The 26907-nt window shown below is 35.1% G+C and overlaps 1 protein-coding gene across 1 annotated transcript; it reads right to left on the minus strand.

Annotated features, from left to right (window-relative positions):
- Positions 1 to 1025: 1025 nt before the first annotated feature.
- On the minus strand, positions 1026 to 26048 carry rbm25a (RNA binding motif protein 25a). Its single transcript, XM_005156958.6, has 18 exons — positions 25883 to 26048; positions 25423 to 25534; positions 24839 to 24888; positions 23583 to 23756; positions 21620 to 21677; positions 21239 to 21399; positions 20970 to 21158; positions 18164 to 18247; positions 13188 to 13435; positions 11351 to 11462; positions 10980 to 11069; positions 9773 to 9846; positions 8887 to 9037; positions 8019 to 8403; positions 6370 to 6677; positions 4229 to 4327; positions 4101 to 4148; positions 1026 to 1446 (listed from the first exon to the last, which is right to left on the minus strand). Exons 2-18 carry the CDS (start codon positions 25514 to 25516, stop codon positions 1354 to 1356), a joined length of 2418 nt encoding a protein of 805 aa, XP_005157015.1. The 5' UTR covers positions 25517 to 25534; positions 25883 to 26048; the 3' UTR covers positions 1026 to 1353.
- Between the last annotated feature and the right edge of the window lie 859 nt (positions 26049 to 26907).

The raw sequence follows: 26907 nt of genomic DNA on the forward strand, positions 1-26907 counted from the left end.
TTCTGAATAAGCATTAGTCACTCCACATTTACTTCTCCCCAGTTTGCCGAAGAGTGGCAATTACCCGCATGCGAGAGCAACTGCGCCACCCTTAGAAATATCACTAGAATTACAACATAGCCAACTTGAACGAGACCGTGTGGTTTGATATATTTTAAAAATAATAACAATAATAATAATAATAGTCTATGTTATGGGATTAGGAATTCTATATATTAAAATCAGCTAAAGATTAAGCTAAATTAAAATGTATAAATAATAAAAGCTAAACAATAACACTGCAACAAGAAAAGATAAACAGTTTTTACAAGCTGAAATTTTTTTTATATATTTTTGCTATTCTATTGTATTAAATAGACTTGGCATTTATTAAAAATACTCTTAAAATTAAAATAAAAAAATATTACAAAAATATATTTGCATAAAAAACATGTTTTATCCCCAAAAAATTGTTTACAGTTTTAATTACCATGTGACAACTCAGTCACACATGGTCTCCCCAAATTATTGGCAAAAACAGATTCCGACTTGTTATGCTTTAACCAAGTCAGAGCGTATATACAAGGTTACTTATCTTCAGTGACTTCTGCAGTCAACCTGGCAGAGTGAAATCAATGCAACCTTCATCCTCATGATTCGATGTGAGAACTATAAAATAAAAAGCACATCAGAACAAGAAAAAAAAATACTGGTTCCTGTTTAGAAAATCAGATGATTTAATTTTTCAAAGTCAAATCAGTCACCATGGAAACAAACCTTCAAATGGGCTGGTATGTGCAAAATACACCACATTCAGAACCACTGCTGCAAAAACCCAGACAAACCTGCAGGAAATCATTCAGCCTGCTAACAGTGAGATGCGCAAACATAGTTAAAAAACATATTGGTTTTGATTGTAATTTCATGAGACATAAACCCAGCTGAACTTGCATGATTACTTAAAAGGGGAAAATGTAACCGATTGAACTTGGTTGTGCTAAAATTTAGAGACTAAAGAGAAATAAATAAAATAAACAACAAAGTCAAACGGTAATCGGCCAGCCAAACTAGACTCTCCATTTAATCTGGGCATGAAAGAAGCTTTCAACTTTTACACAGTTTTGGCAATGCAATCAGACCAACTGGCACATGCCTATAATACACACACACACGCGCGCACAGACACACACACGCACACGCACACACACATTCACACTAGTAGCTGTGCAGTTAATCCTCTGGAGTTTACAGGAAGTGTTGAAGTGCATCAGTCTGTGGTGTTCATCCACCGTACTGTAATTTAAAAGCTCTAAAAGCAGGAGAGAGTTGCAGACTTCACTTCATCCTCTCTCAGCTGCTCGTTTCCATCTCATGTTATTTCACCAGGCCGATCTTCTTGGCCTCTGTTTCATAGATGAGAAGTCTCCACATTTTGACTATAAACACTTCTGCTTCCTCATCCAGCACCTGTAGGAAACACAGCCCGATTAACCAAACAATAAAACTTGACAGTATCAAAACACTTAGAAAACAGGATGTTAGTATTAGGGCTGCACTATATTGGAGAAACCTGACATTGCGATATTCTGTTTTTCTTGTTTTTATTGCAATATACTTTGAAAGAATTTTTGGTCACAATTTATTTTAAGATTTAGTGCCCCCTTTTAGCAAACCATTTTGATTTTTGCTTTAAGAAACTCCTAATTTGCTCCTTATTAATAGTTATTAAGGTAGTTTAGGGTGACGCGTTGACGCAGAGACGCAGTGGGTAGCACGTTCGCCTCACAGCAAGAAGGTCGCTGGGTCGCTGGTTCGATCCTCGGCTCAGTTGGCGTTTCTGTGTGGAGTTTGCATGTTCTCCTTGTGTTCGCGTGGGTTTCCTCCAGGTACTCTGGTTTACCCCACAGTCCAAAGACATGCGGTACAGGTGAATTGGGTAGGCTAAATTGTCCGTAGTGTTTGAGTGTGTGTGTATGTCTAGATGTTTCCCAGACATGGGTTGCGGCTGGAAGGGCATCCGCTGCGTAAAAACTTGCTGGATAAGTTGGCGGTTCATTCCGCTGTGGCGACTAAGGGACTAAGCCGACAAGAAAATGAATGAAAGTAGTTTAGGCATTGGGCGGGATTAGGGATGTACAATATGATCATACAGAACATGTGCTTTAAACGCCACTAATAAGCAGCCAAAATCTCAACAACATGCATGCTAATAAGCAACTAGTTAATAGTGAGATTTGATCCCTAAAGTGTTACCGAATGTATTCATTTTGATTGACTGGGATAATTTTGTAGGGGAGTGAATCATGCATGACATGTAATAAGCAAACTACAAGCATAGATAAAAGCAACAAACAAAGATAAAAGTAGAACAAACAGTACATGCTTTACGAGTTTCTTTGTGATTCAAATGTTTTATTTTCTTCAATAATTTAACAGTTCAGGCAACGCAGTGGCGCAGTAGGTAGTGCTGTCGCCTCACAGCAAGAAGGTTGCTGGTTCGAGCCTCGGTTAGATCAGTTGGCATTTCTGTGTGGAGTTTGCATGTTCTCCCTGTGTTCTCCAAAGACATGCAGTATAGGTGAATTGGGTAGGCTAAAATTGTCCGTAGTGAATGAGTGTGTGTGAATGTTTCCCAGAGATGGGTTGCGGCTGTAAGGGTATCCGCTGCATAAAAACGTGCTGGGTAAGCTGGTGGATCATTCTGCTGTGGCAACTTCGGATTAATAAAGGGACTAAGCCGACAAGAAAATGAATGAATGAATGACTGAATTTAACAGTACAATCAGTTTACACATTTTATATCCTTTTAATACCCACTTTTTCCTCCCCTCCCAAACAGTGGCAGTTATAGTAATAATTAGATGTTGCTATCATAAATCCAGTAAATAACAAACTCAAATAAAAAACACACATACAGAAAATAATAATAAAAAAGTACAAATTAATAAATAAAGACAACGCAATAATAATAAAACATAAATAAATAAAATAAGATAATTACACTTCTACTGTGCGTTTCACCACATTGACCTTATTCATCCTCCAAAAATGCCAAATGATTTCCACATCTTCTCTGATAAACATCCAATTTATCAAGTAAACTATACCTCTTTTTTTCATATGCTGCCACCTTCCCTAATTCCGTAACCCATTCTTGAAATGATGGTAGACCTGCTGAATGCCATCCACTCATAATTATACACTATGGACAATTTAGCCTACCCAATTCACCTGTACCACAAGTCTTTGGACTGTGGGGGAAATCGGAGCACCACGCAAATGCAGAGAGAACATGCAAACTCCACACAGAAAATCCCAACTGACCCAGCCCCGGCTCAAACCAGCGACTTACTTGCTGTGAGGCGACAGCTCTACTTACTGTGCCACTGCATCGCCACATTATTATTAATATTATTATTATTATTAGTAGTAGTAGTAGTAGTATTGCATAATACATACTAAAATGTTTAAATTTATATAATAATAATAATAATAATAATAATAATAATAATAATAATAATAATAATAATAAATAGTTATTAATAGTTTGTTCTTATTACTATTGCTGTATTATTGCATATTACATACTGAAATGCTTCATTGTATTTATAATACGAATACTACTACTACTACTACTACTAATAATAATAATAATAAATAGTTATTAATAGTTTATTATTATTATTATTATTTTTATTATATTATTATTGTTATTATTATTGTATAATACATATGGAAATGCGTCATTTTATTTATAAATAATTAAATAATAATAATAATAATTAAATAATAATAATAATAATAATAATAATCACAATATTAATAATAATAATAATACTTATTTTTATTATATACAGAAAACAGGAATTCAGAAACAATATAATATAATATAATATAATATAATATAATATAATATAATATAATATAATATAATATAATATAATATAATTCCAAATTGTACTATATTATTAAATCAGCATCACTCCTAAAATAAAAGGGTAAATTATAATACAAATTCTAGATTATATAATACTGTCATGTTGTTCACCAGTTGCTGAAATCATTCATTAGGTGTGCGTGTGTTTTCAAATATCAAGACACTTTTAAAACGTTCTACTTACCATGGCAACATCATCCAGAATTCCCTCTGGCGTGCTGTGAGCCATGACCTGCAACAAGACAAAAACACACTAATACAGAAAACAGAAAACCGCTGATCACCAACTGAGGCAGACGCACAAACACACACCTTTGAACAGACAAAGTCCACTAGCGTAGCTTCCTCTTCTCCGATGTATTCAATGATTTTCTTATTGATCCAGGGGCGAATCCTCCTGTCCATCAGTGTCTGTGTGGACAAAAGAGTCATCAATTCATTTCTACAGAACATAAACATACTGTTCAATACCTAGACTAATTATACATAACAACATACATATGAGTGTTTTTTAGCTTTAATGTGATGCATTAAACATACAGCATTATACTGTATTCACACGGGCCTTACTTTGATTATATTCCAGTGATAAAACCTCAAACATGACTCAATGTTATGCATAACTTGTATAAAGTTAAAACATTACTGTCAAGAAGTGAATAGCCAGTAATAAACTAAAAGCTAATTACACATAATGACACAAATAAATACATACATAAGAAAACTGTGCTTAAAATGCTTCAGGTTCATCAAACCATGATTGTGTGTTTTGTAATTGATTAATGGTTAATGACTAATGATTAATGATTAATGACTTCTGTCACCATCAAAAAATAAGACACTTCTTCCTCAACTCTTTCACTTCAGACAGTTTACATCAAGCACAATAATACTGAGCAGAACCTGAAAATACTCCCCAGTTAGGTAACACTACTGTGTGATATCACTGCATTTGCTGCAGCCATGGTACGACAGCAAAGTTACTTTGTTACTACACTGGAACGAGAGTACAACCATATCAGCCTAGAAAAGAGCAACTTTTCATTTTCCGTCAGTCTTAGTCCATGATGTGATTACAGAAGCATCAAGCTTTAAATAGGAAAATTATTGAAACATTTCTTTTTACATTTTTTTGGTGCTAATGGTCTAATCCGATTCAATGATTTATGCTAAGCTAAGCTAAAAGTTCTTTCACCAGATCCAGGGATCTGCTGAATGGATTACAAAAGGGTTTTTTTCACAAACCATGTGTCTAAAAGCACAAGGAAAGCGTGATACGCCTCACTTTCTTCACTATTTCCAACACCTCCAGATGCTCCTGTGGCATCTGTCTTTGCTAGGCAACCATCAACCATTCTCCCAGAGGATGACAAACCAATGCTGAAGCTCTGATACAAGTTCTTTTTATGGAGAAAATTAAAAAGCATTGCAGAGTTTGGGTGCTCTGTGTTTGCCTGAGGTAATTAACCTACCGTTGTTACTAAAATATTTACAGTGCTCAGCATATTTGAGTACACCCCCCTACAAAGCTCTCATTTAAATTAAGATTTTCTATAGGATGCTTTATAATATTATATCTGTGCATATACATTAGTTTAGTCAGCACTGAAGCCAAATCTGAAGCTTATCTAACAGAATAACTTACAATAATGGTTCAAAAATAATTAGCCCAAATTTATATGTAAGGAGAAAAAAAATAAATAAATAAATAAAAACAGCACAAAAAAGAAACAAAAAATAAGTTACATTTTGTTGAAATGTGTAGTTTGTATTTTGTTTTTGCAATATTTTGCATGAATTTAAATGTATTATATTTTCATTTCTAAAGATGTTCTGTGACTAAAATATAATTTTAATAAATATATCTGTTTATTAAATCAGTTTTGTTTAAATGCACCAATATAGATTACTCATATTCACTGAGAAATAGATAAAATATTCATTTTCAAAATGGGGTGTACTCATATGCAGAGCACTGTATATTCCATACAAAGTATGAAGCTGTTTGGTTAGTTCTAGTCAAAAGACTTATAGTGTGCTCACAACATTCTGAAAAGTTGAGATGTCTTTAATTAGGTGTGCTTAGAAAACACGGGCATGTCTCCATTGGAAATGATGAACTTGCATGCACAAAAAGCACAATATGTTAACAGCCACTTACTCTTTGACTTGAAAAATGAGTCTATTTCCAAAAAAAAGTGGAGTGTTCCTTTAAAACATGGGTATTGAAATTTAAAGGCAGGTATTTTGCGTTTATTTTACATATGCTTAGAACACTCACTGAAGTGCAAAGACATGTAAAAACGAACCCAGCATTTTCATAAAAAGTGATATTGTACCTTTTCAAAGACTTCACTTTCAATACTTCATATTTTCATACTTCAATACTTTTGACAACATTAATAAATTCGTTTTTCACACAAAATCAGCTACCTAACAGCTTCTTCTCTCACCGTATCCACCATGTTCCAGTCCAGTGGATAATTAAACAGTTCTTGTTTGACTGTAGGAATCTTCTCAATCAGACTCTTGATGTGTTTTCGTTTCTCCTCTGTGTTTCCTCCAGGCCGTGAACCGGTGACCTCAGCTCCATCTAGACTGAGAGCTCCTCTCTCCTCCTCACTGTAATCCAGAGGCACCAGCTTCCTCTTCTTAGGTGCCGTCTCCACCTCCTCCTCCTCAAACTTATTAAACACACTGTCCACTGCTGCAAGAGCCTTTCGTCTTCCTGTCGGCGCCATCTTAGGACTTCCTGTAGCGCCTGAGTGACAAAGAGAAGCTTAAATGTAAATTATTTATACTAATTTCATTCAATTCTAAAATACATTTCATTTATGAGGTGGAAAAAGGGCTTTTGATGAATATTTATTTCATCTTTTAAAAATGTAGCCCAGACAAAAAGAATGCAGAAAAATTGGTCACACTTTATTTTTGGTCCGTTTGTTGAATTTAAGTTGCATTGCATCTACATGCCAACTAATTCCCATTAGATTATAAGTAAACTGTTAGGGTTGGGGTTAGTGTTAGTGTAAGTTGAAATGTACTTGTAAAGTTTCTTATAGTCAGTTCAATGTCTGTTGAAGGAGCAGTATCAACAGATATTAAGCAGACAGTCTACTAATACTCAAATGGACCATCAAAATAAAGTGTTACCAAAAATTCAACTGAATCAAAATTTAGAATTAAAAAAAAAAGAAATTTGGAGAAGTTGTTTTCATTGCGCAATACAAGTTAATATGTACATAAATGTTTGTAAAGCAAGTTTCTAATATTCACTAAGGCCTGTAAAACCAGGAATATTGTAAATATCAAGTATTTTAAAGAACAGTTTATTTGTCTTTTAGATTGATTCAAAAAATTAATTTGAAAACTCAAATGCTGCTTTGTTTTTTGTGGAAAACTTGATTATTAGATATTTTAAAATGCTAAAAATTTAAATCTGTAGTAAAATGCTAAATATTTCTCCACTTTTAATACATTTAATCAATCTTTGTCAAATAATTCATATTTAAATAAACCTTTTTCGTGTGACCCAATTTAGGGTCACACTTTATTTTAATAGTCCATTTGTTGAATTAAAGTTGCATTGCATCTATATGCAAACTAATTCTCATTAGATTACAAGTAGACTGTTAGGTTGGGGTTAGTGTTAGTGTAAATTGATGTGTACTTGTAAATTTTCATATAGTCAGTTCAATGTCTGTTGAAGGAGCAGTATCAACAGATATTAAGCAGACAGTACTAATACTCAAATGGACCATCAAAATAAAGCGTTACCAAATTTATATTTAATTATTATTACCAATTAGATTTAATTAATACTGCCCCAGCCCCAGGATTGAGGTACTTTAAGTTAAAAGAAAATCTACAACAACAAAAAAAATTAAGAGCTCACATCAAAGTATAAAATAATATAAAAAAAAAGAAAAAAAAAAAACACTGCTGAAGTAACTGCTAAAGTTTACTATCATGGATTTAAACAAGTTAGCGGTCAAACTCCACTTAAAGAAAAAAATTCTTCAAGAAACATCTCACAGAGTGCAAATCAGTCCTAATGCTTTTCCTTACAGAAACAGACAAAAATATTTTTCAAAACACAGACCTAGTTTGAGACTGAGGCCTATTTTAGGCCTGAGCTCTTCTGTGGGTGGGGCCTCATGAGTGGAGTTCTCATGCGGAGACGCAGTGCCATGTGGTGATTCGCTGCCGGGTGTGAGGGGCGTGGCATTTCCACTGGCTGAAGAGACTGAGGCCGCAGCAGTAACAGGTCTAAGTGTGGGTTTTAGACACGGCTTGACCTCTCGATCATCATCTTCCTTCTCCTCCTCCTCTTCCTCCTCCTCTCGGTCTGTGATGTTATTGTCTGAAGAAAACACTTCCTGCTCCACTTCTTTTCTCTGCTGCTCTTCACGTGAGAGCTGCAGCACCTCCTCCATCTGCTCCTGCTTTAGAGGAGCTTTCTGCCGTTTCTCAGCCTCCTCCTCAATCTTTCAGATTAAAAACACACACACACACACACACACACACACACACACACACACACACACACACACACACACACACACACACACACACACACACACACACACACAGACAGACACAGATCTTTACAGTACTTTACAGTTCTGGCTGGAACAGCTGGGAAAAATGCATGTTAATTAACTGGAAGTCATCTCACTCTCACTCTACAAAACATTGGATCAACAAACTAATTCCAACTGCACTTCTCGGAAAATACGGTTCAGCGTCAGAGGATCACCAAGGACTTTTGGAAAAAAAATTGGGGACTTCTTCTTCTACCTTCCATTTCTTATGTGCATGCTTTAAGTTTTTTCTTTGTTTGCTTTTGATAGAGTAAAAAAAGTTGATGTTTGTACAATATGATTTGTTTAACATGTATTTGAAAATAAAAAACAGCTACAAACACAGAGACTGGGCTGGAGACATGAAACAGACACACACACTCATACCCTCTGAAGTTCAGCATCAGGGTCTGGGTGTCCTTCTGCAAGGAGTCTCTGTCTGATCTCCTCCAACTCATCTTTCTCTCTTTTTCGGTCTCTCTCATCTAATTCCATCTCTTTCTCTCGATCTCTCAGTCGCTTCTGCAGTGCGCTGCCCCTGAGAGAGACAAAGGAAGAGCAAGACAAGTTTGGCGTATTTGAACACAAGAATAGATCTTATAGTTGCTGCTTAAGAGGGAATGGAACATATAAAAGTTATTACTAGCTATGCTGCCATCTAAAGATGCAAGTTAGACTGACGTGCAAGCCTAGAACATCACATGAAACATTAACGGAAAAATGTTTATCAAAAAAAAAAAAAAAAAAAAAAAGCTATATATTCAGTTTCTGATAAACTGGCGCCAAATGTCAAAAAGAAAAACTAATTTGCTGCAGTAGGAGAAGCCACTGTAAACCTTTTTTCTGTTATAATAAATTACTTGTGACTAAATAGACAAAGACAAAAAGTAATGAATAAGTTGTGGCTTTTTTGAGGCACTAAAGACAGTTCTGGCATGTCTTACCAATGAACCTTGATGACAGACTTTAGCTAAGGGATTTTAAAATAGACCAAAACATCATTTCAGATGTTTTACACTGTAGTCGGTGCGCTGGTTTGTCCATTAATTCCATATGCATATTTTTCCTTATTGGATAAAATTATTATCATACTCAGTTGTGCGCATAAGAGCATTTTTAAATTGTATGCACATATTGATGTTTCCATTAAGCATTTATTTATTTAATAATGCAAAATACACATACAAATAGGTGAATAAAAACATGCATACTGTCTTTCAATTACCCTTACATGAAGAATAGCAGCATTATCATCATTTCTGTAGGTTTGTACCTGTAGTACTTGGGATCATCTCGGTCATCATCATAATCCTCCAGGAATTCTTTCAGGCGCTTGGCTTCTTTAGTCTGCAGAAAAACACAAATCTCGCATAACTTGGCACTAATGAGGTCTAAGCAATATCAAAAACATGCTTGAACTGATATTATGTGGCCATTAGGTTTCCAACAGTGTGTCATTTTAATAATATATTTCATCAAACTCCAGTTCATACATAGATAGATAATTATCCATTGTTAAAATTATTTTTTCAGATATTTTCAATTACATTTTTACATTATTAGTAAAAAAAATTTCTTAATATATGGCTGCATGAAGCCTACATACACTATCCTAAAGATTATTACTATAATAATTTTCAATGATTTTCACCATCTCTAGGGTTTAAAGAGAATTATCTGAAAAAAGAAAATATCCCGTGAGCGAAAGTTCTGTGGGCGCAAATGCCTTGCTGAAGCCAGAGGTGAGAGGAGAGGTCGGCTGATTGTAAGGCAGCAGTAACTCAAATAATCACTCGTTACAACTGAGGTGTGCAGAAGAGCATCTCTGAATGCAGAACATGTTGAACCTTGAGGTGGATGAGCAACAGCAGCAGAAGACCACACCAGGTGCCACTGCTGTCAGCTAAGAACAGGAAACTGAGGCTACAGTTTGCACAGGCTCACCAAGATTGGACAATAGAAGATTTGAAAAAATGTTGCCGGGTCTAATGAGTCTTAATTTCTGCTGCAGCATTCTTGTCATGTCATTATGGACCAAAATCTCTGAGGAATTTTCCAGTACATTGTTAAATTTATGCCACGAAGGATTAAGGCAGTTCTGAAGGCAAAAGGAAGTCCACTAGTAAGGTTCACTTAATAAAGTGGCCGGTGAGTGTGTTGACTAGCAGTCAAGATGATTTGTAGGACCCCAAGATGAGCCTTGTTATCTGAGAATAACATACCTTGCGGTGTAGGCAAACTTTATACTCTGCATTGTTGAATTTGTTCTTTCACATAATACTTTCAATACTTTGAAAAAAGAATTTGAATATCTTTTAATTGCTCAATACAAACTTTGATTATCTTTTATTTTTAACTAGACTATATATTGGAAAATTACAGCACAAATATAAAATAAACTAGATGAACCAAATGTTAACTATATCATAAGGTGCATCGATGCCACCTAATAGCCAATCATTTAATACCATTATTCTTACCATTTCTCTTTGCCTTTCGTCCTCTCTCTCCGTTTCTTTACTGTAATCCCTGGATTTCTTCCTCTCTCTGATCTCCCAGTTCTTCAGGCGCTGTGAAAGACAAATATCACTGTATCTCAGTGTGTTCAGTTTCAAGCACAGCTCTGTTTGTCCTGCATTTGAGAATAAAAGAGGTCAGATGATCTGGAAGCAGGACACTACAGAGCTCCAGAGACAGATGCAGTGCTCTGAAACGCCACATAACTATTCTCTTTTCACACGTTCATGAACCATAAATTCAGTTGCCCAATACCCATTAAGAGTGGACCCAACTTTTAATCTACAAAAAGCAATTTCTTTATAATATGCTCTTGTAAAAACAAAGATGAAACCTCCTGATAAGCCACTTCTTTTTCACGCAGCTTCCTCTCCAGCTTCCGTCGTTCATACGCCTCTTCTTCATCTTCCTCTCGCTCTCTTTTCTTCTCCTCTCGATTCTTCTCCCTTCGAAAGCACCAAGACACAACATTTATTCTGTACATTAGAAAGTAACAATTACACTACCTATAGAATTAAAATAGCACTTACAATGGCTATAGAAAGATTTCAGACCAACCTTTCCCATTACAAAAACTGGCTACTTAAGAAAAATCTAGTATACTGTACTTTTAAACATCTCACCAAACATGTTATTCTCTTTATTTCACTTTGGATAAGACAGTGCTGGATTAGACCCTACGCTATTTTTTTCTATCTTTTTACATTTATGTAAAAAAACTAAATTAAGTAAATCCTTTAACATTTTATGCTTTTTATTCTACTTTAGAGAAGACAGCGCTGGATTAGACCCTACTCTACAATAGGAACTAATTTACTTTTTTTGTAAAAAATAAAAAAAAAACATATAAAATGTTTTTTTACATAAATTCTTTAACATTTTTATACATTAAGCAATTTATTTCACTTAAATAGGACAGTGCTGGATTAGACCCTACTCACCAATAAGTACTAACTTACGTTACATTTATATGAAAAAAAACAAACAAACAAAAAAACACAAATCCTTTAACATTTTTATACATTTTATGCTGTTTATTTCACTTTAGGTAAGATGTTTGTGCTGGATTAGACCCTACTCTGAAGCAGGAACTAATCTACGTTCATGTAACAAAATGTGAAAGGATTAACATAATTTTGTTTATTCTCTTTATTTCACTTAAGATAAGACAGTGCTGGATTAGACCCTACTCTGAAGTAGGAACTTTTTTATGTTTATTTAAAAAAAAGTTTTTTTATGTAAATCCTTTAACATTTGTATAAATTTTAAGCTCTTTATTCATATAAGAAAAGACAGTGCTGGATTTACGTTTATGTAAAGAAAAAAATGTTTTACATAAATTTTTTTAACATTTGTATGTACTTTAAGCTCCTTATTTCACTTTAGATAATATAGTGCTGGTTTAAACCCTAACTTTATAATAAGACCTAGTTTATGTTTATGTTAAAAATAAAAAACATGAATTTTTTTTTTAAATCCTTTAAGATTTTTATACATTTTGAATTAAACTAAGACAGTACTCTGAAGTAGGAACTTACGTTTATGTAAAAAACTAAATTATGTAAATCCTTTAAAGTGAAATAAAGAGGGTAAAATGTTAAAGTAGACTCTGCTGCATTAGACCCTACTGTAAAGTAGGAACTAATTTATGTTTATAGAAAACAAAAAGTTTTAATGTAAATCCTTTAACTTTTTTTTTTTTTTACATTTTATGCTTTTTATTTCACTTAAGATGCACAGTGCTGGATTAGACACTATTATAACCAGGAACTAATTTAGTTTCTCCAAAAGGCTTTTCTAAAACTACAATCATTTCCTGTTTTTGAGGCATGAACACACCATAAAGCAGACACTTCTTCCAATAGTTTCAGGAACTGTTAAAAAGATCATCTGATGTGAAAAACCGTATTGTGAATAGAAATCTTTATTCAGATACAGAATTGATTTATTTATTCGTATAGAAATCTATGGCTGCCATCAACTGTCTGGCAACCAACATTCATCAGAATATCTTATTTGGTGTTCGAAAGATGGAAAAAAGCTCAGACATGTTTGGAAAAACTACAAAATTAGCAACTGATGACAGAATAGTACCTTCTTCATACTTTTGGATGAACTATCCCTTTAAATCTTGGTCAAATTTGTGGACATTGAAAAATCTTCATACACACCTTGATCTGCTTCTGTCTTTGCTACGATCACGGCTTCTCTCTTTCTCGCGCTCTTTCTCCTTTGTTCTTTCACGTTCACGGTCCCGCTCTCTTTCTCGCTCCTTCTCTCTCTCCTTCTGCCTCTCTCTCTCCCGCTCCTTCTCTCTCTCTCGGTCACGTCGCTCTTTCTCTCGCTCCCTCTCTTTGTCTCTTTCCCTCCTCTCTTTCTCAATCTGCTGCCGTTCTCTCTCCTTCTCCTCCTCTAGTTTCTGCAGGGTGCCGGTAGGGAAAGAGAGAGATTAGTTCACGTAAGTGTGAGAACACACACATACAGAAGAAAGGGCAAAGTTGCAGAATCTCCCTGGAAACAGAAAGAGCTTTGAAATAATGAAGCCAATGTGATGGAAATATCATGGTTTAACACTTACACTCAGTATTCCGTTCCCATACAAAGTTTCATCCTTCTACATATGATGTTAGAGGAGTCATGAACAAAACATTGCAGTACAAAATAAAGTCATTCTACAGGATTACGGATCATTTAAAACATCTGAAACATTTATAATAAAGAGAGTAATGATTTGACGTCAAATAAAGATGCCATACAACAGGGGTGCCCAAACATTTTGTTATGAAGGGCCAAAAACCAAATTTGATTAAGGACAGTGGGCTAAAGGTAAATATACCAAACTGCACTGTACAAAATGCAGGGTTCCACACAATTGTCCCAATACAAATTGATAAAGTTTACACATTTAAGTCAATTAAAAATAAAACAATTAAGTTGTCCCCCCCAAAAATACTTAAGAGTTGTGTTTAAGCTCATTTTACGCAAGTCAGAATTTGATGATGTTGATGAAAATGATGTGTACAGAGCAAGGACATTTTCACAGTATGTCTGATAATGTTTTTTCTTCTGGAGAAATTTGTATTATTTTGGTCAAAATAAAAGCAGTTATTAATTTTGTAAATAACATTTTAAGATCAAAATTATTGGCCCCTTTAAGCTTTATTTTTTTTCTTGGTAGTCTAGTAAATTAGTTTCACTAATATTAAAAACGTAATACACAGCAAAAGATTTATTTGGCTTCGTTTACACTGCAAAGATGTTATTGTCTATGCCTATTGGAAAAATGACCCTTTTAACCAATTAAACTACCTATCCAAGACGGCCCTTCTTATTTGTGCACAGAGAAATACGCACCTGTCAGTGAAACTGCCTTCCGGTACCAAACTGACTAGAAACATCACAGTATTTATGTTATATCAACCTGGCACATACATTCCCCCTGTGATTTTTTTCCCTCATAATTCAACATAGAATTGTAAACTAATGTTCATTACTTCCCTTTACATATTTATTTTTAAACCAAAGATCTGTAATAAACGGTACCATCCAAATACATTAACTTTGTCAAAATGAATGAAATCATAGAGATGGAGTCTCACCCAAGAGTCGTCTTCTGTTGTCCCTCGAGCCTCAGTTACCCAACAAATATACACAAATAAACACAAAAACAGACGCTGACCATTCAGAGATAGAGAGGCTATAGAAAAACTGCATGCTTCAAATAGATTTGGCAATAGAAAAGATGTTATCTGTCCAGCGCCTCTCTGCTCTGAATGGTGAACACGGAGAAATGAGAGGAAATGCAAGTAGAAACAGAAAGAGGAGCAGGATCAAAATACACACAAAACAAAGTGGAATTGTATTTACTTTTATTTTACTGCATTTTAAGTGACCCAAACTTAATGAACTTACCTCAGATTAAACACAATTAAGCCTAATTGAGACCGTTTATTTTATATTAAGATGGGCCATAGACCCTACTTTAAAGAAACACTACATTATTTTTGAAAAACATCTTACAAGCTCCTAGAATTTTCTAGGTCGATGCGGCTAGGAATTATACTTTCATTCCGGCAAAATAATTAAGAAACCTTGCAGCCGTACCATAGCTGCAGCAGGTGCAATGTTATAGGGTATTTGCACAGTTAGTGTTTTTTCCTCCACAGATAAACGACTGGTGATGGTTAATGTGACTTTCTTTTCAATTTTATTTTGTTCCTTTTACAGCAGCGATGTTGTAATGTATTTAAAATATAATTAGATATTTTTTTCTAATATATTCTAGATTAGTTGTTCCCACGTAAAACAAGATGAAAAGCTATTTACAAGCACACACTGTTAGGATCAGAAGGCGAGCAAAGACACTCTATTGAAAATACTAGAGCAAAATAAATTTTTAGATTTTAAAGACATGGCGTGGAGAAATTTAATTTAATGTAATACTTCTTGTGCATTCTGAAAACCACTTTATATCTTATATCAATCAGGCAGTGAAGATGATTGATTTTTAAAGAAAACCGACGTTAAACCTGGCAATTTTGTGACGGCATACAGTTCACTGGAAGTGCTTTAACATAATAACTGAAAATGAAAAGTCCTACTGCATATAACCTATTACACAGCACCTAAAAAATTAAACCCCAACACTAAGCCTTACACTTGCCCCACCAGTTAAAATCTGCGTAATCAATAACGTTTCTTGATTATTACACAAGAATAAGATTAGAGCTCCTAGCCTTATCGTCCTAGAAATGAGCAACTTTTAATTTTCTTTTAGTCTTAGTACATGATGCAAAGTCAAGCTTTAATTATGAAAATTATACACATTTTTAAGCAAGATGCTAATGGTCTAATTGGATTTAATAATTTATGCTAAGCTAATAGTGCTCCCACCAGACGCAAAGATCAGTGGAATGGGTTAAAAATGGAAAAACTCAACTGTAAAATGAGTGTTTCTTGAATGAATACTAAATAATTATTTATTTAAAAAAAAAGGTTAAAACTGAATCTAAAATGAGTCTAAAGCCCATTTCCATCCTCTTGCAGATCTTTTTTTTTTTTAGATATGTCTTAATTTTGCACATGTTAAATCTTACATGTAAAGTCCCTCTTTGCATGGCAATGGGGATGCAGGGCTTTGAGGAACTTATTTTTAAAGTGCCTCTATTATACAGTTAAAAATTTTGCCTTTCATGAAGTGTGTAATGTAATGTGTAATGAATATAAAAACGTAAAGTCTTAAAGATCAAAGTGCACAAAAATAGTCATTGGCTGCGTCCAAAATAGCATGCTTCTATACTATATATAGTATGCTAAAAACAGTATGCGAGCCGAGTAGTATATTTCGAGAAACAGTATGCCAGAAGTACCCAGATGTCCTATTACTTTCGACGAGATTCTGAAGTGCACTTCCAATGCACGCTACGCTATCCCATGATGCATCATTCATGAATGGGAGTGATGCAACTAGTGGGTAGGTCATGTGGTCATGGCAAAATTGCGGATGTAGTACTTCAGAGATTCATTTATACTGCTCACATTCATGCTGTTTAAAACCTACGTTTCTAATGGTCGTGTAGTAAATTCAAATGCAGTATCTACTGAGTAGTATGCGATTTCGGACGCAGCCATTGTCTCCTACATGAAAGAACTGATTCTAAACAAATCTTTTTTTTTTTATTCAGTAACAAATCTCATTAAATGATTGGCCATTGTGTTCAGAAACTGATTTTTACTATTCTTTAAACTTACTTCTGAGAAATGTCCTGCTCAAGTCATGCTTGAGATGGAAATTTTAGTGGGTCATTTGGAGTGATTCAACATCAGGCACAAAACATAACTGATGTGGTAAAATAACATTGTTACCGTCCTACAGTGTGTACAATTGCTAAAGATAAAACCAGAACTCTATAAAATAGCTTAACAGTGGCACTTCAGATAACGTATAATTTTACACATCTTTAAAAATTATTATTGACTTTTTAAATGATTCTGTTCGATTACAGAGTGAACTACTTTTTTTTTTTTTTTTTATTTGATGAATGCAAAGCTTTCATATCATGATATTAGATAATGTATTAGATGTATAATGTAATGTAACATAACTCAAAATAACACAAAAACAACAGAAAGAAACAGACAGAAACAGGGGAATGGAAGAAGAAAGAATTAAGATAATCTTACCTGAGAAATCTTCAGCTTAGTGCGTGCTGTGAAAGGGCGCCCCCTTCAGACTGCAGCGAAAAGTTCTGCAGTGGTTATTCAGTACTGCATTTCTCACCAATACCACGCATTTACACAGAGGACTCGCTAAAGTTCACTGAGCTCTGCCCACACAACACCTTCCAAAAATATGGTATATTGAGCAACTTCCGCTGAACAAACACACACATTAAAGATTGTGTTTAGTCTCTGGAGGTCTTTATATCAAAGCGTTACATTCCAGCAGGTCATTTTAACAGTGTATCAATCTCAGTGAAGCGCAGACCAGAGCCAGTTGCGCTTTAGCAGATCCTTCAGAAGGGGGCGCCCAAAATTTGAAGAATAGAAAAGGAGGCTCATACTTACATCCTCTATTGCAGCCAATATTTTTCCAAAGCTCTGAGATTCATCTTGCTTTAGTCACCATATGACCTCTACCGTAATGGTGGGGTTTAATGAACAGATTAGCTTTAGAGGGAGGTTTACAGTTCGTTCATGCACTTGTGTGTGTGTGTGTGTGTGTGTGTGTGTGTGTGTGTGTGTGTGTGTGTGTGTGTGTGTGTGTGTGTGTGTGTGTTAAATATAGCCTGAACTGCTCCTGCCCATCTGCTGCCATTGTTTCTCTGAGTGGGAACAATTTTAGACTTTTTTTTCTATAACCAATCTTCTAGAAAACAGCCTCCACTTTTTATATGTCTATATTTTATTTGTGTATAAATGCTGCTAGATGAAAAAGAGGCATTAATCAAATAAAACAAGTCATTGATGTGAAAAGTAGTGTAAAATGGGCAGGATATGACAGTGTCTCAACAGATTTATTTGTGCAGATTTACTCTATTCAGCTTGAGTTATAATAACGGGAGTTTAGAGCACTCAAGATGTGGCTGTCTTTAGTCCACAGGCTACGTTTTTTATGGTGGGACAAAAAAGAAGAAAAGTGCGTTACCTTGTGTGTGTCTCTGAATTTGCTAATCTCTCTGGAAATCAGGTCTCGCTTGTCGTCCTCCAGCTCCATGGCATTGATATCATCCTGGAGAAAACATCATAGCAAAACAGATCAGACCAGGGGTTTTTCAAATTCAAGATGCAATGGACCTAAAAAAAAACGATAAATTTCATGCCAATGAGCTCATCCTAAAAGCTAAAAGTAATTTATCGTAACTTGCCCAAATTTACACTGTGGTAAATTAACATTATTAAAGAGTCTACTGCCGTTAGTTAGTGCTGATGTACAGTGCTCAGTTAAATTAAGTACTCCCCATTTTTCATTCATTCATTCATTCATTCATTTTCTTGTCGGCTTAGTCCCTTTATTAATCTAGGATCGCCACAGCAGAATGACCCGCCAACTTATCCAGCAAGTTTTTACGCAGCGGATGCCCTTCCAGGTGCAACTCATCTCTGGGAAACATCCACACACAATTTAGCCAACCCAATTCACCTGTACTGCATGGCTTTGGACTGTGGGGGAAACCGGAGCACCCAGAGGAAACCCACGCGAAGGCAGGGAGAACATGCAAACTCCACACAGAAGCGCCAACTGAGCCGAGGTTCGAACCAGCGACCCAGCGACCTTCTTGCTGTGAGGCGACAGCACTACCTACTGCCTCGTCCTACACTCCCCATTTTGAAGGTGAATATTTTGATTCATTTCTCAATGAATATAGGCAATGTATTTTGGTGCATTTAAACAAAACAGATTTATTAAACAGATATATTTATTAAAATAATATTTTAGACACCAAACATAATTCAAAATTGAAAAATAATACAATTCAATTCAAGCAAAATAATGAAAAATAAATTACAACCTACAAAATTTCAACATTTGTTTTTACTTTTTTACTTTTTTTTTTTTTGCTTCTATTGGTTTTTCCTCTTTTTTTAAATTTGCATTTAATATTTTTTCTATGACATATAGATTTGGGTGTACTAGTTTTTGGACCGTTATCGTAAGTTATTTTGTTGGATAAGCTGCAGATTTGGCTTGAGAACTGACTAATCTAATGTATATGCATTAACATAAAATTCTATAGCTTCCTATTAAAATTATGAATTTAAAAGACAGATTTGTGAGGGGTGTACTTATATATGTGAAGCACTGTATAATAATATAGTGCTTGTAGTGACCCAAGTTTGATTCCAGACTCAAGGTCATTTGCCGATCACGTTTCCTCTCTCTGCTCCCCATAATTTCCTGTTCATCCTCTACTGTCCTGTCACATCAAAAGTATTAAAACCCTTAAAATATAACTTTAGTCTCCAATATTACTAGAAAATGCAACTATATATTCCTTGCATTATTGTATTTATTAATTTACACATTGATTTATTTATATGTATCAAAACTCTTCCATTTTTAATATAATTTAAATGTATTAGGATTTATACTCCTTTTCTTCACTTTATTGTTTTTTTATTGTTTTGTTTGTATTTTACATTATTTTGGAATTATTTTTAGACTTTTTGTTGTTTTCTCTAAAAAATAAAAAAAAATCATAAACTCTCTCCTGCATGGGGTCCCTGGAACCACAGTTTGAAACCCCCTGAAGTAGATAATCTGATATGTAACCTGCACAACAAGATTTTGCAAAGTATGTTGCGATCCTTCTATGTTGGTATTGGAAGATCATTTTTGTTTGAAAATGTCATTTGTACCTTTTCCTTACCCCTAAACCCAACCATAACTGTAAATTATTCCCTAATCTGTGGGGAATAATAGTTGGATACCAATAATGTAGAAGTGCATAAACCTAACCGTAAGCTTAAACTTAACATAAATAGTAAACGTATTGCTTAATTCTGATTAGCTGACTGGAATATTGTTCCAGCATCAACATAGATGTTAATCCAGGAACATGTCTTACTTGGTGAAATCAGGTTGGGGTAACCCAACCTAAATGTACCTTAAATGTACCTTAAAAGAAATAGCTTAACCAAAGATTTAAACAAAATTCTGTCACCGTACATAATGTTCGGGACATTTTATTCCTTGGAATACACAAGAAATATTTAGCAATACACCACTTGATTTTCTGCATCCATTTAAAATAAATGGACACTAGAGCTTTTAGGCCTAAAACAATACATCATCATAAACAACACAAACAAAAACAATAGCACAAACACAGGAAACAATGCAATACATCATTATAATATTGTACATTACATTATATTGTTCATTCATTCATTTTCTTTACAGCTCAGCCCTTTATTAATCTGGGGTCGCCACAGCGGAATAAACTGGCAACTTATCCAGCATATGTTTTACGCAGCGGATGCACTTCCAGCTGCAACCCATCACTGGGAAACATTCATACACACTCATTCACACTCATACACTACAGGCAATTTAGCTTACACAATTCTGTACCACATGTGTTTAGACTTGTGGAGGAAACCGAAAGAAACCCACGCCAATACAGGGAGAACATGCAAACTCCACACAAAAACGGCAACTGACCCAGCCAAGGCTCGAACCAGCAAACTTCTTGCTTGCGTGAACGTGTTACCCACTGCGCCACCATCCAGCCTATATTATATTATATTATATTATATTATATTATATTATATTATATTATATTATATTATATTATATTATATTATATTAACTTTTGATAAATCAAGCCAGTCATCTGGGTTTGGAAAAATACACCCAGGTAAATAAAATGTCAATTTCTGTAAAATGAGCCATGATGTCAGTTACAACATTATGACTGAACAGCCAGATGCAATGAAGACAGTTAAAATACCTCCTTCTTCTCTTTGCGCTTTTTGCGCTGATGGGCTTCACCGTCCTGTGAGGAGGCTGAGAGCTCGCTGGAGTACTCCCGAATAAGACTGTCTATGGCCCCCTTTACCATCTGATCACGCCGCTTCATCTCCTCGTCCAGAACCTCTTCCTCTTCCTCATCTTTAGCCTCTTCTCCAGTCTGAGGAGTCTGAATATGAGATATGTGTTAGCATTATCTGTATGTGGCCACTGTGTATTGCATTTTAGCAGTCCTGGAGACCCTCTCACCCCATTTCGTCTCCTCTGACTGGCCTTCCAGGTTTCCAGCTGAGCTTTGGTCTTTGCATCCACCTTCACAAGTAACTTCTTATCACCCAGTTGCAGCTCATGAAGCAGTCGGAGAGCTCTCAGCGTGGACTCAGGCTCTTTGTACTCACAGAAACCAAACGCTACACAAGTAAACAGTTAATAAGTTCAAACCAGTGAGACAGACAGAGATGATAATGATGTTATTTTCTTTTTAGAGTAATATTCCTGCTCATTCTTTTCTAGAAGAGGAACAAAAGGCAGAAGATATAGCATACAGGAAAACTATGTCTTAGCTAGAGCTCACCAGTAAGATACATGTACACGCATTGCACTGAAAGTTATTATGGTCTTACTTTATACCTTGCAGTTTTCCAGAAGCTCCTTGGACTCTTTTCCAACTGAGGACCAAGCCACATTTCTACACAAGAGAAGAAAGGAGATACTGTGATAAGCTAACTTTGAAAACATCATGAACTAAATGCTACATTAGCACCAGGTCAAGTAATGTATGTTTCAGTCAACTTGAATGGTAGCTTGCTCAAAATATATACATATACACTCACAGGCCACTTTATTAGGTACACCTAACTAGTACAGGGTTGGACCCGCTTTTTCCTTCAGAACTGCCTTAATGCTTCGTGACAGATTCAACAAGGTACTGAAAATATTCCTTCGAGATTTTGGTCCATATTCATCTGATAGCATCATGCAGTTGTGCAGGTTTTTTGGCTGCACATCCATAATGCAAATCTGCCATTCCACCACATCCCAAAGGTGCTCTATTGGATTGAGATCTGGTGACTGTGGAGGTCATTTGAGTGCAGTGAATTCATTGTAATGTTTAAGAAACGCTTCTACACCTCGTTTAGATTTTTGTAACTCTTTATTTGGGGGTCTGCCAGCCAATTCACTTAAGATTTTACAATATTTTCAAAACTCAGCCGCACGTGTGTTAACTCACACATCATCTCACACACACACACACACACACACACACACATTACCCCTGTACCCCAACAGTTACACTAGTTGTCTATTAAGTCACGCATCGATTTTAAAACCTTGATGTTAACTTGTAAAGTTGTTCACGGTTCTGCTCCTGATTATATATGTGATCTTATTTCTACCTCCTCGTCCTCTCGTAATCTACAATCTGCTTCGGGGCTCACCTTGTTTCAGTCTCGTTGCAAACTTAGCACCATGGGAGGTAGGACATTCTCCTACCAAGCAGCTAAATTGTGGAATACTTTTTGTGTATTTCATGCTCCACTGTGTTTTGATGCTCTTGTTAGTGCTTTGAGTCTGAGAAAAGTGCAGTATAAATAAAATCTATTATTATTATTATTATTATTTACGACACGGCACGTTATCCTGCTGGAAGTAGCAATCAGAAGATACACTGTGGTCATAAAAAGATGGACATGGTCAGCAACAATACTCAGGTAGGCTGTGGCATTGACACAATGCTCAATTGGTACTAATGGGCCAAAGGTGTGGCAAACAATATCCTCCACACCATTACACCAGCCCTACCAGCCTGAATTGTTGATACAAGGCAGGATGGATCCATGCTTTCATGTTGAAATACAAATGTCACAGCAGAAATCGAGATTTATCAAATTAGCCAACGTTTTTCCAATCTTTTATTGTCCAATTTTAGTGAGCCTGTGCGAATTGTAGCCTCAGTTTCCTGTTCTTAGCTGACAGAGGATTGAGTTGCTGCCATGTGATTGGCTGATTAGAAAGTTGCGTTAATGTGCAGTTGGACAGGTGTACCTAACAAAGTGGCCGGTGAGTGTTTCCTGTATTTTACTCACCGTCATGTCATTCCAAACCCATAAGACTTTCATTTATCTTCTAAACACAAAGTTGTATTTGATCAACATCTCCAAGACAGATCTAATAGGATAAACAGAAGCTCATCCATATTGCTTGACACTCCTCTTACATTAATAAAGCAAAGGAAAGCATCAGCTTGCCATGTCTGATGTGGTTTATATGATCAGTCTTTGTTTATGACTAAAAGCATGACCTAAATCTGTTCATCACAAGTTATTCTGTTCTGATCATCACATTTTTGAGGATTACTTATCTGACATCTCTTATGAACTTTTGGGTGAATGGATGATTTTCAGTAAAATCTCTCAGGTTTCAAATTTCTGATAAATGAATGAAGCTCTTATGCGTGTGGAAGAGAATGAGGGAGAATAAATGATGGCAGATCCTTCTGTTCTAAAAGAGCCACACTTCTGTTATTGAAAAAGGAGGAAAAAAGCTTTTATAATTGCATATAGCCAAAGATAGTAAAAGAAAGCACACTTACTGCCAACAACTGTCGCACCAACATGTCAGATGCCTTTTCTGAGATGTTCCCCACAAAAACTGTGGTGGTTGGCCCTGTGCTGGAACTTGTACCATCCTCTGAGTCCTTGTTTCGGGTGGCATTGGTGTCTCTATTCAGCTTCTGAACCACTGGCACTGCTGTTTGTACTAAAACCTTTAGCATAGTTTAGAAACAAAGAGAAAACAATTGCACAGTTAATAATAAATACAACCAGAAAGAACATGCATATGAGTCTGTAAAGTTCACCTGACAGACATTACACATATTGGCACATGATGATAGGTTTAATTTCCAAAACAAATATTTGAATAACATTATTGATCCTGGAAAACCAAAACTAAGGTGATGAGATCGTATGAAAATTTTATAATTTAGTGGTCAAAATATACATTTAAATTTGAATTAAGAACGGGACAGTCCTAGACAGGACATTTTAAAATAGCTGTGGATCCAATATGCTTTTATTATAATTAATTATCATGCTGCAAGTCACATTGATTCTACTGTACTGTTTTAGTACAATTATTACAAAATATAAAAAAACATGCTTTGGAAAAATAGTAATTAGCACCCATTTCAAATAGCAAAAGAACAGTAGAATTCTACAATTATTACTATGCAGAACCACATTTCTCAAATAAAATAGCAATGACATAAAATTAATTTAAGACTTTTCTATTCATTTTTGTTCTGTAATTCAACTGTATTTTAATAAATGACTACATTAATATTACTTTAGGCTCGTGCTTTTGAAAGTGAATCATAACTTTCCTTAATTAGATAAAAGATTTTTTACGCTCAATTGGAGCACAAGATATGTGGTCTCTGCACACTTAAATTGTTCCAAGTATAATTTTTAAATTGGTAATCAATATTATTAGTAGTAGTAGAAGTAACACTCATGTGGTAACAAGTATATTATCCATGTAGTAAAGATTTGAACATTTAAAATTGTGAGCAAAACAATCAAATACATACTCGGGACCAGTTACAGTTTACATACAAACAGAATTAATACAATATAGCATGAATGATTAGTATGTGACAACCTTGAAACCGGTAACTGCTGCTGTGTTGGTCCTGCTTTTTGCAGTGTATTTGTGTGCAGTTTTGATGTGCTATTTAACAGTGATATTTTCGGGAACTGCCCCAGCTGTAGAACTTGACACTAAAAACTATCCCTTAAAAAACTGGTCACCTAATAAAACAAACATTTCAGCATTCTCTTTACTTACTGCTGGAGGAGGAGTCATCATTCCCACAGGCACTTGAATTATTGGACTTGCTAAGCCAAAAGAAAAAAAAAGAACAAAGATTACATATCTATAGAACACATAGTATAAACTAGGGCTGAACAATATATAGTTTGAGCATTAATATCGCAATGTGTGTAAATGCAATAATCACATCACAGGATTAGATTATTTATTGACGATTAAAAGATAAAGATATTATTAATTTTTTTTTACTATAACTACAATGATGACCATATAATTTTTCATTTAATTGTTCAATTTCTGCACTTGAATACTGTTAAACTTCCCAGAAAAACACCATACAGCAGTTTATTGCACTTTTTTGTGCTCCGTTTAAATAATTTATGCAGATGCATAGAAAATGACTTGATTATCCCAGTCAATCTAAATTAAAGGAATCTTTCCAAATAGAGCTACCATTTGGTCAAAGTTTATTAATATCGCAATATATATTGCAGCAAAGCAAAATATGGAAATGTTAAATTTTTCCAATATCGTACAGCCCTAGTATAAACTAGATCAATTCGTTTCAATGCAAATCTCTCACGTTTTCAATGACATACCTGTAGGAACAGTTGTAGGGAAGCCAGCAAATTGTGAAGGGGAAATGCCGGGGGGCAACTGGGCAATCTGGTTCAGATGAGGAGGGAATGACATCTCTGCTAATCCACTGACCTGTCAAATAGATTAATCAGAGTTTGTCCATATTAAGTCATCATAGATTATACATGCAGTAAACAGATGACCTCAGCAGATTGCATTTTCTATTCCAAACAGCCTGTTAAATAACTTCTGCATGTTTTAATCTCTGTTGTGCATCACATTAAAACTGTCTTCAGACTCAAGAGACTGTTATGAATAAACCCAAAATTACACACACAGTAGCAGCAGACATATTTTCAAATAGTATAACAAATACACAATATTCCTACACTCCATCATATTATACTTGAGCTTAGGGGCAAGCTAAAAATGTAAATGTTTGCTGTGTCTTACCATTTGTGTTTAATGTTATAGACTTACCAAATGCTGTTTTAACGTTTCAACGACGCTGCAAAATACGAGACCTCCTTTCCGTCACAAGAATATAGTTATATCGGCACGTTTAGTGAAATGTGTAATATTTCTGCCTGATTTGCTCATGCGTTCTTCTGATAATAAGGAGCATCCATAGAAAACCTAAAGAAATATCGATAACGCCAAGAATGACAATTTAGCATGATCCTTGTTACGGATAGGCGGGGCTTAGTGACCTGGTATAGTGGGAAAAAAATGATAATTCCCTTGTTTTATGAATTTATTGAAAGATTTTGTTTATTTATTTACTTAACTGGTCATTAAATGTTGTCGTTTTAACTGTCAAATTATGTCTATAAATATTTAGAAGTACCGCGTGTCAATTTGTTGTCATGTGGTACCTGATACTTTTCTCAGCGCAGGTCAGGGGGAACCAATCATATTCATTTATTATTTCTGAATAACGCCACGGCATTTTTTCGAGAAGGATGAGGATGGATGTTCATTTGTTTGTCGGACCATATTACTTAAATCATTGTTTGTAAGTATTTAATGCGTTTTAAATTATTAATGTGATCAATAAAACTAAAAACATAGAGATTTAAATGCAACTGAATTAGGTATTGTGCTTTTATGAGCCATTAAGCGCCCCTAGAGGAGGATATCTTTTGTACATAGGAGAAGAAATTATAAACATTCCGCCTAATGACAACAATATCCCGGAACTGCTTTGAAATGCAGCACATCACATTAGTGCTACAGTGCCACCAAACGTCAAGCTGACTTTGCTTTATGCAGAAACAGCACATTTAGAGGCGCTACTTATATACAAAAAAATGCATTACATTATAGTTAGGCAGCCTCACATAAACATAAACAGTTACATTACACTAAGTTCAAAATGAGGCAACTCTGGCATATTATGTACATGATATAATACTTAAGTACAGAGACGCGTCTAAAACGAACGCCAGATGGAGCCAAAACCCAAAGTATAATGACTGCATTCAATAACCTCATTTTTTATTACA

The sequence above is a fragment of the Danio rerio genome, chromosome 13, assembly GCF_049306965.1.
Source record: "Danio rerio strain Tuebingen ecotype United States chromosome 13, GRCz12tu, whole genome shotgun sequence".
NCBI classification, from domain to species: domain Eukaryota; kingdom Metazoa; phylum Chordata; class Actinopteri; order Cypriniformes; family Danionidae; genus Danio; species Danio rerio.

Bases quoted from the DNA above. Each gene is read 5' to 3' on its own strand.
- rbm25a (XM_005156958.6), bottom strand. From the start codon at position 25,516: ATGTCATTCCCTCCTCATCTGAACCAGATTGCCCAGTTGCCCCCCGGC. The intron at 11,463-13,187 runs GTGTGTATGAAG...GTGCTTTCGAAG, and splicing joins AAAGACAGAAGCAGATCAAG to GGAGAAGAATCGAGAGGAGA. The intron at 6,678-8,018 runs GTCTGTGTTTTG...TTTGTCACTCAG, and splicing joins AGGCCTCAGTCTCAAACTAG to GCGCTACAGGAAGTCCTAAG.